Genomic DNA, 18,292 nt, shown 5'->3' with positions numbered 1-18,292 from the left:
AGGTCATGGACTCAGGCCCCAGCCCTCCCCCAGGTCCTGTCCTCAGTGACCCCCCCAGGTCTAGTCCCGTCCTCAGTGCAGGTCTTTGAACGGTTTGGGGTAGTTGAACATCAGGTAGTCCATGTAGTAGAAGTCGAAGGCCTTCTGCCGCTCGGTGGCGTTGAGCTGTGAGAAATACCTCTGGGTAATTTTGGAGGAAGTCCTCTCAGCTCGGGGGTTCCTGTCTTTGAAGTCGGGGAACGTGAGGTTCCTCGGTGCTCCGACGTTCTGCAGCAGGAAGTTGGCTTCTTCCTCCAGGTTCTCAAACTTGCCGATGAAGTTGTACCTGAGGAGGCAGGGGTTACACAGCTGACTGATGGGCTCCCAGTGGATGTCCATCCCCACCGGCCGCCGCACATCCAGCAGGTACTGCACGAACTCCCTGAAGGTGACACCGGCGCCTGTGCGCAGGGCAGTGCGCGTGGCATTGGCGCGGTATCTGGAGATGATTGGGCGTCCAAAGACTGGGTGGTAGTACGAGTTCGGACTCTCAAACTTGTCCCGGAAGGCTGACACCAGACGCTCAAAGGGCTCCCTAACGAACAACACTTTGGTGTAGGAGCGAAGTCTCTCTGCGATGCCAGCGCGGTCGTAGCTCTCCAGCCGCCGCAGGTGGTTGGCGTAATGCGCCGCGTCATGAGGAATGTCTCGTGTGGAGGTGGCGCTGCCACCCAACACCATCAGCACCCGCTTCCAGTTGGAGCAGCCAGCTTTGGGCACCTCGCAGTAAAGCAGCCTGGACCGGTCCTCCACGTACACCCGGGACACCTGCCGCTGAGACACACGCCGCTCAGTGACGCCCGGCTGGTATTTGGCACAGACGTCAGCCAGCAGGCGGCGCCGGGACGCCTGCGTCTCTGCAAGCCTCTGATGCTGCAGCAAATGTAGCTTCTCCTCTCTACCTGCAGGAGCGCTGGAAGAGTTGGGATTCTTCAGGAGCAACTTCCTGTGACGTTTGGTGACCGGCTGTTTTGAGCCGACTGAGTCCTGAAGCTCCGACAGAGACTCAGAGGAGACTTCAAACTTCCCTGCAGGCTGATCTGCAGCTGCTGCGCTGTCCGTCACCACATCCTACCACACACACACACACACACACACACACACACACACACACACACACACTTTAATTATGATGTTAATTATGTCATTATAATAACAGTGACACCTGCTCAGTGTGGAGTTTGATCTGAGATTGGTTGAAAGATCAGTGCCGACATGAACCTGAATCTCTGTCTCTGACCTGAAGACTGACTGCTGACCGTCTGTAGTGTGCATGTGTTGTAATGCTCTGAGTGTCCAGCAGGTGTAGCTGTCCCCCCATGTGTCCCCCTCTGAGTCTGTCTGGTCCTGAGTCCCCAGCCTGTCTGTGTGTCTCCAGCTAGTCTGTCCTCAGTCTGTCTTTGCGTCCTCAACCTGTCTGTGTGTCCTCAGCCTGTGTGTCCCCAGTGTGAGGAGTCAGAGCTGCAGCTGGCTCACCTTCTCAACAGGCCACCTGGGAGCCACCAGCACGTTGACACCTGCAGAGACACAGAGACAAACAACACATGAGACCTTTGATAATGAGAGCTGCTGATACCAGAGGACGACAGATCTGGAGACAGTTTAACCTTCAGCAGGATCATTACCTGGACAATAACCTCACATTTACATCACGTCATCAGAGTAAAGCAGCAGAAAGATAATCAAACCAGTTATTTGAATCCAAAACTGTGATATTTAAATGTTTATCAGCAGGAGCAGACAGTTTATTAAGAAACTTTTCAACTTTTACAGCCTCTAGTGTTTCTGAGTGGTCTTATCATTGGTGCTGACGTCACCAAGACGACCGGATCTCTTCCTGTTTGAGTTTAACTACCACCAACACAGTTTGTTCCTACTGATGTTAGAACGTGTAGAGATCTGACAGTGATTCTCTTTAGTATCGGAGGATAGCTACTAATAGCTACCAGGGGAAAACTGAAGCGCCGTCTTATTCCTGTTTTAGTTGCTCAATGGTTGACCTACTTCCTTTGTGCCGTTAACAGAGCCTTCGTTTTCCCGGGAGATCGAACCCGGTGGTAGACAGAACTTCACAAAGACAGTGAGGCTCATAGGGAACCAATCACAACACTGATGTTCTTTATTCTATAGACGTTATACTGTGCAGTCATAATGAGGAGTTAAAGCTATTTACACTTTAAATGTACAAGTAAAACAAGTAAATGTGATAAATGTTTTCATCTAAAATTTTGTCTTCACACCTAAATGTGTTTTCAGACATTTTCGAAATACATTACATTAAATATTTACAGTGGAAAAATTAAAAAACTTAATCTTTTCCCACAACTTATAATGAAATAAGTCTCACTGGATGTAAATCTCCCAGAGGTGCTTTTATTGTAACGTCTGTTCAGGTAGAAGGTGCACAGAGGCATGCTGGGATGAATGTGATGTAACCCCCCACACAGTCATGACACAGATGAACGTGTAGTTTGTTCCACTGTAACAAAAAGCTAAATGCTAAAGCTAACAGTGAGGGAACACCTGACGAGTGTGTGTGGACCACCGGTGTGTCTTTACTATTAAACGGCAGGATGAGTCAGTGAGTCCACAGCCTGAGGCTCCTCCTGAGGACCGACACACGGCAGCACTGTGGACACTGTGGTCTGGATGAATGGGTTAAAGTGAATAAATGAATAAACAAATGTCTGTGATGATGGGTTTTTATCTGCTGAGGGTCGTCTTACAGGAAACATGTTTGTGCAGTGGAGCTGAAACATTGTGGAGAGGCAGCTGCCCCGAAGGCAGCACGAGAGATGGAGTATATTACAGATGGAGCTATGTCTGTGTGTGTGTGTGTGTGTGTGTGGATGAATGGGTTAAAGTGAATAAATGAATAAACAAATGTCTGTGATGATGGGTTTTTATCTGCTGAGGGTCGTCTTACAGGAAACATGTTTGTGCAGTGGAGCTGAAACATTGTGGAGAGGCAGCTGCCCCGAAGGCAGCACGAGAGATGGAGTATATTACAGATGGAGCTATGTCTGTGTGTGTGTGTGTGTGTGTGTGTGTGTGTGTGTGTGTGCGTGCGCCAGACAAAGACAGACTGATGGTGTGTGTGTGTGTGTGTGAATAATAAATGCTTTAATCCAGGTGAAGGTCTGACAGCGTCCTCACAGAGACTCATCCCTCACCTGAACCTTCTGCAGCTCTTCTTTTATAACCTGATTCATCAGCTGCTGAGTTTCTCAATTAATCCATTCATTGTTAAATAAATGTCAGAAATTACTGATAAAATGTAGCCATGGATTTCTTTTTCTTCTTCTTCAGACTGTGGCTGAAACAAATTATTTTCATTATGAGTTTGAGCTGCAGTGATGATTAATTTAATCGATTAATCAGTTGACAGAAAAATAATTGGCAACTATCATGAATTCAGAAATTGTGGCGTATGTTTTTCACTGGATGTTTTCATTTTCTGACATCTGACAGACTAAACAACTAAACTTAGAAAACAATCATCAGACTAACTGACGATGACACTGATCTTTAGGTGCAGCCTGATTAAAAAATCATCTCAGTTCAAAGGCTGTAAAATGACTGAAATCATTATTTGATAAACTAGTTGCAACTCTACCTGCTCAGGTACGCTGTACTCTACCTGCTCAGGTACTCTGTCCTCTACCTGCTCAGGTACACTGTACTCTACCTGCTCAGGTACCCTGTCCTCTACCTGCTCAGGTACTCTGTACTCTACCTGCTCAGGTACCCTGTACTCTACCTGCTCAGGTACTCTGTACTCGACCTGCTCAGGTACCCTGTATTCTACCTGCTCAGGTACTCTGTACTCGACCTGCTCAGGTACACTGTATTCTACCTGCTCAGGTACACTGTACTCTACCTGCTGAGGTACCCTGTACTCTACCTGCTCAGGTACGCTGTACTCTACCTGCTCAGGTACACTGTACTCTACCTGCTCAGGTACGCTGTACTCTACCTGCTCAGGTAATCTGTATTCTACCTGCTCAGTACTCTGTATTCTCTGCTCAGGTACTCTGTATTCTACCTGCTCAGGTACTCTGTATTCTACCTGCTCAGGTACTCTGTACTCTACCTGCTCAGGTATGCTGAACAGTTTTATTTTTTTTAACGCTTTAAAAAACTAAAATGTTTCAGAACCTGATGAGTTACTGAGCTGACATCACACTGCATCAGTCACATGTGTTTCCATACGTTCACATGTTAAGTGACAGTATGATGTTGTCTTATTTTGAAAGGAACCTCCTTCCTGTAATGAGTGTGTGAGTTTCTCTGAACAGACGAAGTGAACACACACTCTGTTGACAACACTCAACAGGAGGCAGATGATGCTCTAAATAACTCTGGCAGCATCACTGAATCTTAACTAGGAAACACACACACACACACACACACACACACACACACTGACACAGAGCTCCAGATGGCCTCTCAGCAGCTTCCTGACTCTGAAGGTTAGCGGCATCATGCTCCTCCTGGTTATTTATTACCCAGACTGCACCTCACCGTGAGCACAACACAAAGCAAACATCCGACTGATCCTGAGATCACAGCTGAACGTGGCAGCAGCACAAACACAACCTGACTCCATGACGACAGTTGTGTTCACATTCAGTGTCTGACTGATCCACATCATCATTCATTAATTTAATGTAACAATATCTGACATCAGGTTCAGGCTGCATCATGTCTCTGTCTGTTTCAATGATCACTGTGTCAGATCAGGAGATTATAGAGTCATAACTTCTTGTCGTGACTGTGCTGAGAGACATGACAGACTACACATCGGTCCTCGACTTTCACAATGTGCATGATGTCGATTAAAGACAGACTTCTGGGAACAAGAACATAAACAAACAATAGATTCTGAAAAGACTCTGTTCACTCCTCTTTCTCTTCACCATGTTTACTGCATACAGCTGTCTGAGCTCTGATTGGTCAAAGTAGGGTTGCAGTGATTAACCGGCTTCAAGGTATACTGTGATATATAAGTTCACTGTTATCATACCGTGTACATTTGCTTATCTAAGATATTGAAAAAAATGCAACTAGACGTAGAATCTGAGACGGTTATGGTGCTGTGAAAGTATCTCAGGGTCTTGTTCACGAGTGAGGGTAGAATGGAGCGTGAGATGGATTGGTGGTTCAGGGCGGCATCTGTGGTGGAGCAGGTGCTGCGCTGGACCATTGTTGTGAACGGAGAGCTGAGCCGGAAGATGAAGCTTTATTTACCGGTCCATCTATGTCCCAACCCTCACCTATGGTCATAAGCTCTGGGTAGTGACCGCAACAATGACGTCGCAGATACAAGTGGCCGAAATGAGTTTCCTCTGTGGGGTGGCTGGGCTCAGCCTTAGAGATAGGGTGAGGAGCTCAGACATCCAGAGAGAGCTCAGAGTAGAGCCGCTGCTCCTTCACATTGAAAGGGGTCAGTCGAGGTGGTTCAGGCATCTGATCAGGATGCCTCCTGGGTGCCTGCTGGTGTTCCAGGCACGTCCCACTGGTAAGAGGCCCTGGGGTAGACCCAGGACACGCTGGAGGGATTACATATGTCATCTGGCCTGGGAACACCTTGGGGTCCCCCAGGAGGAGCTGGAAAGTGTTGGTGGGGAGAGGGACGTCTGGGGTGCTTTTCTTTGCTTGCTACCCCCGTGAACTGGCCCCGGATAAGCGGATGAAAATGGATGGATTTCTTATTATATTGCATTGTATTTTGTACTGTTTGCTAATTACATGAACCTGTATTTTTCTTTTTACAAATACGTACTTATATATTGCTTTTGTATTGCTTCCTGTTTGCATTATCCCTCTGCTGCTGTAATGCTGCAAATTTCCCTGCTGGGACGAATAAAGGATTATCTTATCTTATCTTATCTTATCATGAGTGGATCTGAATCTGTTCTCAGCAGGATGTTGTACTGTAGGTTACAGAGTGATAATGGGACACAAAGGGTTAATAGCGTCTCTTTAAACTACACGTGAAACACTGTTTGCTGATGAAACGAACACAGTAACCTGACTGCAGAGTCCGACTCTTTGATGGACTGAAATCACTCACCTTTATTTGATTAAACAGCCTGAAAACATATTAAACAACTACCAAAGTCAATAATGACTTATTTTAATCAACATTAACTACTAACATTAAATTTTCACTTCTGCACGACATGGAGATCTGAGCCAATTCACAAACACATCATGTGTCTCAAACTGGTTTTAAATGATGAGTGTCGTCTGATTAAAATGTAGAATCATAAAGTATCAGTCAGAAAACTCCTGCTGAGATTGTTCCTCTCTAAAACTGTCAAACCAAAACAAACTGACGTTATGAGACTGAAAAGAAAACCCCGTTAATAATTCTCAATGAGCTCATTTCATCTGTTGTTGGGGACAACAGCCAACTGTACCAGTTGCCAGGCAACCAGCTATGAGCCTGTAGACACTGTAAAACAGATGAAACACACCAGATATAACATGTTCATCAGTAGTCAGTATATTCACATGACACTAGAGAAAATTGATTTATTGTGTAAGTCCGACTTAAACTGGACTTTTAAAATACATGTTAACATGTTAGTCTGACTGAAACTGTATGAAATGGAATTTCTCAAAGTCGGACTTACACACCAGGATATTGCTATTTTAATAGCTGGCTTTTAAAAGAAATCACAGAGTCAGCAGACCGTGAGGAAACAGGCAAAGCATTCTAATATTTAGGTGCCACGGCCGCAAAGGTACGATCTCTACAGGTCTTGAGGCGAGTGCGAGGGACAGTCATGAAATTTAGCGTAGCTTCACAGTTAGCATACAGACATGAGAGGTGAAGTAATCTGATTATGCGACTCTCAGAGATTTATGTTTAACTGTTTGAGCTGTTTCTTTGTGGGGTTAAAACTTTTAAAAAACACTGTAATGGTCCTTTAAAAGTCACTGAGTATAAAGTGTGTGTGCGTGTGCATGTGTTGTTGGTTTTATTGGTGTTGGACCTGTAGTTGTTTATTCTTCATCAGACTTCCTCTGACCTCCTCAATCAAGTCTGATATGTGAGAATGTGTGTGTGTGTGTGTGTGTGTGTGTGTCAGTGTGTGTTGACCTACACGGAGGTCGTCCACCATCGATTAGGTGCCAGAACCTGCTGCTGCTGACGGACTGAACTCAGACAGCAGCCAAGTCCAGCTGACAGAGAGAAGGTGTGTGTGTGTGTGTGTGTTCATGTGTTTGTGTATATCTTCGTGTCCACCGCTGTAGACGTCATGCATGTGTGTGATGCGATGACATCATATTAAGATAAACAGTGTGTGAGTTATTATTAAAGCTGAACTCTAAACACAGCGACTGTGTGATATGACGGACGTCACAAACACTGAGAACAAACTGCAGCAGGTTGCTGAACATTAAATGTGCAGATTTCCTGAGTGTTAAAGGTTAAAATCACTTTTCGGATGCAGACTGTCTGTCGCAGTGACAGTAGAGGAGGAAAGCACAGCGTCACGGGGTCACGAGCACCACCAGATCCTCTGCAGACGACCTGGAGCCGAAACGAAGCGTCGTTAGATACTCTGATGACATAGCTGTTTGTCTGTGTTTTCTGTATCTGTGCTTATCAGATAAACCATAAATAAATAAAAAATACACCCCCACAGATGGTGCTAAGGTGGAGGTGGAGGAGGAGGTCTGCAGGAGCAGCTGGTGATACATCACAGTCACTCCTCCAGTGTCCACTCAGAGCTGATGAAAGTTCCTGCACAGAGGATTTACTCTGGAGTGGTACTGAAGCTGAGAAACACTCAGACACTGTTTACTCATTTATCAGTTATTATTACTATTAGTCAGAGTTAACTTCACTGTTCACACATAAAAACACAACATTAATATCAGTCTGAATGTTCAAACTACGTCACTGAGAAGAGACAAAGAAGACGTCTATGATTAGTATTAATAATGATAATACATTTATGTGGTAAAGGACCTTTCACAGAGATAAAATCCACAAAGTGCTTCACCAAAGAGGACCATTAAAACACACAGTCAATAAAAACAAAGGCAATTTAAAAGGAAAGCGTTCAAAAATAAAAACAGAAGAGATCAAAGTAAAAGAAAACTGAGCTGAGCAGTCTGAAGGAAACACAGACAGGAACAGCAGACATCTGAGGGATAAAGGACATTTTAATAGGACAGGTCTTCAACTGATTTTAAAGACTTGCTGACGAAAACACTTCTAAAGAGTTACAGCCACTATCTCATGATCACTTTTAGTTTTCAGTGTAGAGCGCGGGACAGAAGACCTGAGACCCTGTTTAGACCTGCTATTAACATGAGTGAGTGATCTGATCACAAGTGGACAGCTGAGACACATCGCCTTTCACACCTGTGTCTATAATGCGTCTCCAGCTGACCACTCGTTACTGCCCCGTGCACAGTTATTACGTCAACACTAGCTGCTAGCTGCTCTGTAGCATGCTCGTTAGTCATGGTAGTGGTTGTGTCAGTACAGCTGGGATAATCACTGTCGGCAGTCTTCAACACATCTCGTTCCACAGGGCAAAACGATGGATCTCAAAATGGGTAAGTTATACAGTAAAGCATTAGGGCCTGTACACATGCCACATCTTTAACCGCCTGGAAAACACAAGGTCGCGTGCTAGGTGCTACTCTTGTGCCTTTTCTGTGCCAGCTTTCATCTTCTTCCAGGTGTTGTTTTGTAGGTGTGTTAGGCCAAAGATACAGTCTGTGGGACGGATGTTAAGCTCTGGCAGCCCTGCATTAAACTGATTAACCTCTCCATATTTATCACAGACTGTTATTTACAGAGGAAGGGAAAGATATCTGCCAGTTGTGATTGGTTAAACTCTCAGGGTGCAGCCATCGTGACCTGAAAAATAGCTGCTCGGAAACGCGTGCACACCGTGACAGTGTTGCTCTGGTGTTTGAGCATGTTTGGTGCTTGAGTCCATGTTGGGGACGCATTAGGACGCATCAGTGTTTACACTACAAAAGACATGTGGTCAAATGCGTCCCAGACTACCTCGGCAAGTGGTGTTCGGATCACAATGCGTCTTGGTGGCTGTTTACACTTGTATTTAGTACTGTCCACCTGTGATCGGATCACCCAAAATGCAAGTTCAGGTCCTGAGAGACCAACTGATGATGAAGGTCACAGAATATGGTCTGTTAATCAGTATCATTATTAATCTTCAAGATAAACTCTGCAGGATGATGTTTTTTTTTTTTGTTTTGTTTTTTTACAGAATGACCAGTGAAAGTAAAAGTCAACCCCAGCTTTGTCCACTTGCCGTTCGCCTCGCTATGTTTGACATTTCTCAGCCCTTCCACCACAACATTCGTAGCTTCCTCTTCAACTCAATCAGCAGAATTAATGTTGGCATTGGATGTTTCTACAAACCTTTTCGTTTCAACAGCGCTGTAGTTAACATTATGTTGAATTCATTATTTGAAGTGAATTATTATTAAAGATGAATACAGCAGGTACATTTTTTAAGGCTATTTTTTTGGCCTGTTTTGTCTTCAATGACAGGACAGTTTGAAGCGTGAAGGGGGCAGAGCGAGGGGCGCCATGCAGCGAAGGCACACAAGCTGGAATCGAGCCCGTGGTCACTATGGCAAGGACACAGCCTTTGTACATGGGGTGCCCGCTCTACCCACTGAGCTACTGGGCACCCTGCAGGTTAGTGTCTGTTGTGGATTTAATACGTAATAGTATTTATTTGATGTAATCAGTTTATTAGGAACAGCTGCCTCAGACTGATCCAACTGTCCTGTCATAAATGATGTTTTGATCCAGCTCTGACATCAGTTAATTAACCTGTATCCTGTTAAACTGACATCACTTTCTGTATTCAGTCACATGGTGCTCCACTGCAGCACACACACACACACACACACACACACGCACACACACACACAGTGACTCCACAAACTGCTGCAGCAACAACTTTTGCAGAGAAGTGCTAACTTTGCTAACTCTAGCCGAACAGCAGCTGAGGTTGTACAGGTGTGTTTACTGACTCCTGACCCCGCCTCCCACAGGACTACACTTAATTACCCAGCATGCCGCATTTTCACGGAGCTCAGCACCTGCTGTAGCCAATCAGCCTCAGCCGTACTACAGCACAGCTGAGGCCGCGCTGACCTGAGAACGCAGCTCACTAATGATGGCACTGTGCATCATCGCTGTCACAGGGAGAGCTCGTATCTCCACAGTGAGCTTTCAGGAGCTCAGACTCAACTGAAGGTTTATTTCATGTCAGTGTTTTATAAATTGTTCACAGGTCTGAAGGAAGCAAAGGAAAACTAAAACCATCTACTTTTATCCTTAAATGAGGTGACATCCTTAACGTGATTTTCAACAATAACAAAACAGGATTCACAAAGAAAAGTAAAATATGATACGTCACACATCAAATGGGCAGAGACACCATCAAAAAGATCACAGGAAGCTCTCAAACAGGAAACAGCAAACTCTCTTGTGGCCCTGACACCAAGCCAACGGTCGGCCAACAGTGAGTGTCCGTGGCCCTTGTTGCTACGGCGTGTCCCACACCATTGGCCCTTGTTGGCGCTAGGTTGGCTTTTTTTCTGCCAATTCATCATGTTGAATCAGCGTTGGCTTCGGTGGAGCCCACTGGTGAATGAAATCGCTCTGACTGGTAGTTCAGCTCAGCGCACAAGAAGAGAAACGGAAGTGAGGAAAGTAAACAAAGAGCTAACATCAAGAGGGAGTGAGACCAAAACAAACTTGTTACATAAGGTAAGCAGAAAAATTTCCTGATGGTTTGTGTTGTCGTAACTGGCGCATGACATATATGCTTTGTTCGTTCAACATCAGATTGTTTTGTTAATGTCCAAACTGGCTAGCTAGCATTAAGACGGTCTTCTGTCAAGTACAAACTACCGATGGACTCACAAAGTAGACTCACAGACTTGGATAAAAGTTCAAGGTCTTCGATAAGGCTCAAGTCGGTACACAGGTGATCAGTTACGCAGACAAAGGTAAAAAACAGTCAAAAACATACTCAGAAGGAACACAAGGGAAACGCTCTAACTTTCCCAAAAAAGTAAAGACGATCTGGCGACAAAGGAGGGGAAGACAGGGATTTAAACAAACTAAGACAAGGGAGACAGTGAGACACAGGTGAAACACATTAGGGTGAGGCAACTAATCATAAAGGAGGGAAACTTGACAGGACGTGGGATCTGAAACGAGACTATGGTTCGGACAATGGTTTCCAAAATAAAACAGGAAACAGGGATGACAAATAAACATGAATTTAGGCAGCTTGAAGGGTCATGACAACCTCCAGTTTCCCTTGTTGTATGATTACAGATGAGCGCCATCTGCTGGTGTGGAGAGTTATTTGTTGCCAAGTTCGGCGGTTGTCTTTGCGGTGTGTTCATGTGCAACTTTTTGGCCGAGACACAGGCATTGTGTAGACGAAGCAGCAGGGGGATTCTGTAGTTCCCTGAAGTCGGTTTGGTGTGTCTGAGCCTTTAGATCAGCTCGAGCTCTCAACCTCAGAAACACTGAAACTAAAAGTGTGAAGCCATGTGTTGTGTTTGAGCAGTATACTGCTAGTCCACTTTAATATCTGTTTATTTATAACACAAGTAATTTTGTTAATGCAGCGACAGACACGTGAGTTGTTTCTAATGTGTGAAGCAGAGGGAGGAGTCACAGGGATTAACACACCTGGTTCTTCATCTTTCTATGAGACATAAATCTTACATCAGTTACCAGATCCTGTTCAGATATGGGTCCATAATCAGTCCCCACATATCTCTCCTTCCTCTGTACTGAGTTCAGCTCTGCTGGCCTCAGATCTGCTGAGCTCGGCCTCAGTGCTTCACTGCTTTTTATCAGCCGGTGGAAATAAAGAGGTCCTCAGAGAGACGAGTCCTCCTGTGAGACGAGTCAGATTAAACTGTGATCTTCACTGGAGGTTTAGTGTCAGAGCATTCGCCATGAATGAGCTCCATGTTACAGCAGCACAGTTTGGAAAGATTAAGACTGTCTCCAAATGAAACATGTCTTTGTGTTCTATATTGATCCTGTGCACAGAGGTCAGGACCAATAAAATAAAGCCTGCAGCAGCCAGACACATGTTCACATGTTCACTGCATCACACTGCACTCAATTTAGATTTAATAACTGATTTCAGTTCTTAATATAGACAGAAAAATGTTTTAAATTACAACTAAGGATTATTTTCTTTACAGATTCATCTGCAGAACATTTTCTCAATCACTTCTTTGATTATTTGTGTTATCAAATATCCAAGTTGACCTATTTAAATGTAAATGTAATCAGTTTACTCTGAGAAGAAGCAGGAAGTTGTATTTTTAGATTTATATAGTGACATATGAAGTGGTATTTGTCTGAATATGTCATAGAGCTGCAACAATTCATTCCTTTAGTCATCAGTGATTACTTCCTCCATGAATGGATTCATAACTTGGTCATCAAAATGTCAGAAATCACTGAAACAGTTTTAGAGCTGACGTCTTAAAGTGTCTTGTTAAAATTTGCAGTTTACTGGGATTTCAAACAAAAAACAGAAACTCTAAGACACCAAAGACAGGAACTAGGGTTGCAACTGTATACTGGTAAACCTAACTGACGGTTATCATACTGTTTTCATTTGCTTATCTATGATATTGAAAAAAAATGCAACTGGACGAAGAATCTCAGCTTTATTTTAGTTATTTTCAAAGGAGAGACTTTTTACACAAACTTCCATTTTAAAAAATGGTCTCAAACAGGGTTGAAGCGATCAATCTCAACTTTATTTTACTTTTTACACAAACTTTTACTTATAAAATGGTTTTAAGTTTCAATAATAGTAATAAAATGTTTGTTCAACCAAAGATAACCCTTCTGTTTTCATTCCTTTAAGCGTCATTTTGAATTAGAACAATAATAATGCTGTAACAGTGTGATACCATAAAAAACGCAATATTTTCTGAGACGCTTATTGTACCATGAAAACTGATGGAATAATATATGACTGTGAGAGCTGTAACTAACTATTATTTCACTATCAATGAATCTGCTTATTACTTTACAATTCACCAGCTCATCATGTCTTCAATAAAATGTTGGAAGACAGTAAAAAAGAGATCATCAGTAGATGAGCAGAAAATGGTAAAACCTAAAGCTCTTGCATTTGAAGTTAGGTCACGGACAGTCAGTACTGATCCATGCTTTATCTTCAGAAATGTAGTGAATCCTGCTTTGTATCGGCTCTTGTTTGAAATGAAATGGTTTAGCACAAACATTCAACACTGTTGTGGGAATATTTACATAAAAAAATTAATCCGCTGGGTCTTCAGATCCTCAGACGCAGGGAGTGAAAAAAAGGCTTTCGCTAGCACCTGCATCATCTTTGTTTTACCAGAGCCGCCGTTTGTGAGGTGATGAACGAGGGCGGCAGCGAGGCATGTTCAGTGGGCAGAACGAAGACCTAGCAGGGCAAGTGTTACCCATCCTGGGGAGGTGTTATTTCCCCATATGACGTTATGCAGGGAAAATCTCAGATTTGCCTGTGTGAGTTTTCTGAGAGGTGGAGCAAACAAAAGAGGGAGAGGATGGACTTTTCTCATTTTTGAGGGCTCTGTAGACAGGCTATGGACACACACTTTTGTCAGAAACCCATGGTAAAGTGCATTTTGCGTAATATGTGACCTTTAAATCATAAATAAACAAAAAGTCCTGATCCCTTCAAGTTATTTTAAAAACTTGTGAGCAGTGAGGTAAAAGACAAATGACCTGAATCATCTCAGTGAATCTCTGTTTCTCATCAGATCACATGACACATCTGTGATTAAACCTTCCCATAATAGAGTGGTGCAGGGGTGATGCTTTTTGATAGGCGGACACAGAAGTAAGCGTTACTCTGGTTCCCTCGTCAAAAAGTCTGCAGGATTTCTGCATTGGATTTTGGATTACTGCAGACAGTAAGCGCAGTGAGAAACAAAAGTTTATGATACTTACACATTTTGTTCGGCAAGATAATCTTCACTGATGAAAACCACTTTCATGATTTTTGAAGTCTAAATGCAATCGCCAGAGGTAAAAAGCTAACGTAAGGCTATAAACAAACTACACAACAGTCACATGACTTTATAATCACTACAACAAGGCTGTAAATCTGTGTTCGGCGTGATGATGTTCTGTAGTCTCATTTAGCCACTTGATAACAACCGCCTTCTGTAAGACACATAAAAGCCTCAGAATTCACAGAGGGATATTTATTTATGTATTTAATGTCAGAACAAAATGTAAAAGTCTCTTTCAAAACCCCACTGACCTCAAGACGAGGGAACAGGAAGTTATTTCTGGGTTTTAGGACTCATTCCTGCACCACTCTGTACTGACCATGCTGTACATACAGTTTTGATGGTTGTAATGTGTGTGTATGTGTGTGTGTGTGTGTATGTGATGGTTGGCGTGTCATTGATATTAATGTGTGCGAGCTGACTGTAACTCTCTGAGGGACTCTGATCTGCTGATGTCTTCTCAAAGTAAACATGAGGACAGACAGTGAGTCACCGCATCACTTCCTCTGAAGGACATTTAAAAAGTCAACATGAAGAACAGCATGAACCAGAGGAGACGCAGCGTGCTGCTCAACATTAAGATGACACCACAGCTCACCTCACTCCTTCTGCTTGCCTCTTATATATTTACTCAAGATGGCACTTAAGTACAATTTGATGTACTTGTACTTTGCTTGAGTATTTACATATTAAGCTTCTTCCTCCTCCTTCTCCTCCTCCTCCACACCTCAATTTTCCCTCTGAGGACCAAGAAAGCCTTATCTTGTCTCAAGTACTTTTTGTTGCTGATTTTGAACACAGCATGTATTGTAAGTATTTTCACAGTGTGATGCTGCTGTTTTTAGATAAGTAAAAGACTGAAATCTTTCCTCATCTCTGGTTTTATTTCACAGTAAACTGAACAAATGTGAGTTTTGGACAAATTGAGACATTTGAAGACGTCACCTCACTGTAGGAAATAACAGTGAGCATTTCTGAGAGGCAGACAATATCTCTATCAAGAATACTTCAAACCTGAGAGTACTGCATGTATGTAGTAGTGCTGCATGCTGCTGTTCACTGTGTGTCCTAAAGATGTATAAATCCTGCTGTATAAGAGTCGCTGCAGCTCATTAGTGTTGCTTCTCATTAAAGGAGATTATTCACAGACTCACACATCTGGAGGATGAAGATGATGAAGAGGGGGATCACATTAACACCCACGGCAGCGGAAGCACTGAGGTAAGCCTCTAAAAATACACCTGGATTTATCACCTGGCTCCCATGAGGCTTTGCAAACATGAGGTCATTCTAACAGATATCTTCACACAGACGCTCCACACACGTCTTCATCACACAGTAATATCAGATATAAAAAATATAACAGAAAGGGTTCAGCGCTGCAGGAAGGTTTTTACTGTGGCAAAAAGACAAATACTGATCTGAGGTCATAAAAACATTCAGGTGACCTCATCTGAAGTGTGCATGTGTGTGTGTGTGAGATACTCTTTCTCCTGCTGTTTATCATCTGAGGTTAACTAAACTGTCGCACCTCACAACACTATATGCATATATTTATGAATCAAATATGTTTCAGTGTGATTTTCAGTTTACTGTATAAAAAAGAAGCTGCAAACAACAAATGACTTTAACAAAAGACTTCAATGATTCACTGATGATTAAAATCTAATTTTCTGTTGACGGACGGATCCGTGCAGCTCTCGGTGGGAACAAGATGAAGAGTTTCACTGAGTCTGAACTGATTTCTTTGTTGTTTTGTTCCTGAAGGCCGAACGTGAGACTGAATCAAACATTTTTTACAGTGTACTGGGACTCTTCACTGAGCAGACAGATAAAAACGATTTACTGTCTGATGATCAGAAGTCGTCTGCAGAATAAACACAGGACGTGTCCTCAGCTCAGAGTTTTACGTATTCATATCATGATGTCATGTCTGTGTCTTTACTGCTCTGTGAGATCCTCTTACTGAGACACTGTCTGTCTGTCCTGCAGAGGACGTTTCGGTCTCTCTGTGTCCTTCTGGCTCCATGATCAATCCCTCTCCTCCGACCTTCACATTTAACACATCACCAAAACAGCCTTCTTTCACCTCAAGAACATCACCCGCCTCTGTCCATCCCGCTCCTTCTCAGCTGCAGAAACCCTCATCCACGCCTTCATCACCTCCTGTCTGGGCTACTGCAACAGTCTACTCTACGGCTCATCTTCAAAAATCCTCAATAAGCTCCAGTATATCCAAAACTCTGCTGCTCGGCTACTCATCCACTCTCGCACCTGTGACCACATCACCCCCCGTTCTCCATAACCTCCACTGGCTCACCATCCCCCAGAGAATCCACTTCAAAATCCTCCTCATAACATACAAAGCCCTGAATAACCAGGCCCTACACTACCTGTCTGAGCTCCCCCATCGTCACTCTCCCACCTGCACACTGCACTGTGCCAATGCCAACCTCTTGCCCCCCTCCCACCTGGACCAAGCACAAATCCTGGGGGGACAGGTCCTTCTCCATTGCTGCTCCCAGTACACTGGCCCCCCATCACCTGCCACAATAGACACAATAACTCAGTGTGAACATGAACCAAGACTAAAGTGGATTAGAGGTTTTCTTGATCTGGATCAATTAAACTGAACTCAGAACAACAACAGTTAGTTTGATAGTTTGTTAAACTGTGTTTGTTTAGTTTCTCTGCGTCTTCATGTAGGATTATATCTGTATGTTTGTCTAGGAATATTTGTTGTTTTATGACAGAATCAAACCACAAAAAGACATCTGAAAGAGAAATGAACATCCAGCAGAGCGAAGGTGTGTTTACAGGTCGGCCTGTAGAAACTGTTTCTGTCTAATCAGCTGCTGCTGTAGTCGCTGCTGCTCTGTGAACAATACATCACAACTCTGCTCACACACACACCTCAACACACACACACACACACACACACACACACTTCTTCTTCAGTCATCAGTAACACACACTGAAGCCTCTCCGTATCTCCCGGCTCCACACTCCACATCCATTCTTACATTAATACTGTAAACCCGCAGGAGCTGTTAGCATTGTGTTAGCATTGTGTTAGCATTACAGGAGCACACACACACACACACACATCCTGCTGAGGTGTCAGGGTGCTGCAGCTGCTGTTGTCATGTTCGTCTGACTCAGCAGAATTATTTAAAGACGAGTGACAGACAGATTTACATCCTCCCACCTGCTGAACTCACACTGAACTCCCTATAGTTGGCAGGAACCACAGAACCAGGAGGAACAATGTTCTCCTCATCCCCCTGCCTACTGAATTCACACTGAACTCCTTTTATTCAGGAGGGCCCAAAGAACCACAAGGAAAAGGAGGAACCAGAGGGAACGAGGAGGAACAGGGTCCTTCCCATCCTCACAGGAGAGGCACAGGAGAGGTGACACTGTACGAGGTGAAAGGCACAGGTGAAAACAACAGGAAGTTGGTGATTGTAGTTTGTCAGCCGGTGGAGCTGCAGCAGAGACACACAGATCCTGGAGGAGGTTCAGATACTTTACAACACTGAGAGACAGATTGATGCAGCTCAGGCCAAAAGTCTCCTTTTCATAACTTCTTCATCACTCAGTGAAGACATGAAACACATGTTGATATCATTCAGTGTGACTTCTCATTATGTCTGAAGTCCATCCAGAATAAACCTCCATAAATCCACTTAGGGATCACAGAAGAGGAGGAATTACAACTTTTCATTAGCATCAAATTAATCATGTGATAGTTGTGTGTACATTCATGGGTACACTGCAAAGAGGAACTGCTCACACATCATTCTGCTCACTATGAATGGACACACAGGTTGTACATCCAAAAAAGCATCATGGGAGCTGTAGTTCAAACCTTAAAGTGTCATTATCTCCCAAAAAGAAGTAAGACAAAGAAAAATAACAAGAGAGAAAAATCCATTAAAATAAACATTTTTTCATGTTTAAAGTATTAATATTTAGACTTTATTGAGGCTCAGAATGTCTCGTTGTTGTTGTTATTGTTGTCATATTGTTGCCATTGTTATTGCCATTGCTATTGCATGCGTGTGTGTGTTGGGGGAGGGTCTTAAGATGTGTTGTTTTTGTGTGTGTGTGTGTGTCTGTGTGTGTGCGTGTGGTGGGGGTTGTTACAGTGTCAAGAGTT

The 18,292-nt window shown here is 43.6% G+C and overlaps 1 protein-coding gene across 2 annotated transcripts in view; it reads right to left on the bottom strand.

Annotated features, from left to right (window-relative positions):
• Window positions 1–34: 34 nt before the first annotated feature.
• LOC126408619 (carbohydrate sulfotransferase 8-like) overlaps window positions 35–18,292 on the bottom strand; it is a 69,143-nt gene continuing 50,885 nt past the window's right edge. The window contains exons 3-4 of one of the 2 annotated variants that reach the window (XM_050074286.1): window positions 1,516–1,556; window positions 35–1,110 (exon numbers count right to left, since the gene is read on the bottom strand). In XM_050074286.1, the coding sequence (XP_049930243.1) occupies window positions 73–1,110; window positions 1,516–1,556 (1,079 nt within the window). In that variant the 3' untranslated portion in view covers window positions 35–72. Of the gene's footprint in view, window positions 1,111–1,279; window positions 1,427–1,515; window positions 1,557–18,292 lie in introns of those variants that run through there. The other variant, XM_050074287.1, reaches the window with a different exon arrangement.

The sequence above is a fragment of the Epinephelus moara genome, chromosome 20, assembly GCF_006386435.1.
Source record: "Epinephelus moara isolate mb chromosome 20, YSFRI_EMoa_1.0, whole genome shotgun sequence".
Lineage (NCBI taxonomy): Eukaryota > Metazoa > Chordata > Actinopteri > Perciformes > Serranidae > Epinephelus > Epinephelus moara.
This window is presented reverse-complemented; position numbering and strand designations above follow the sequence as displayed.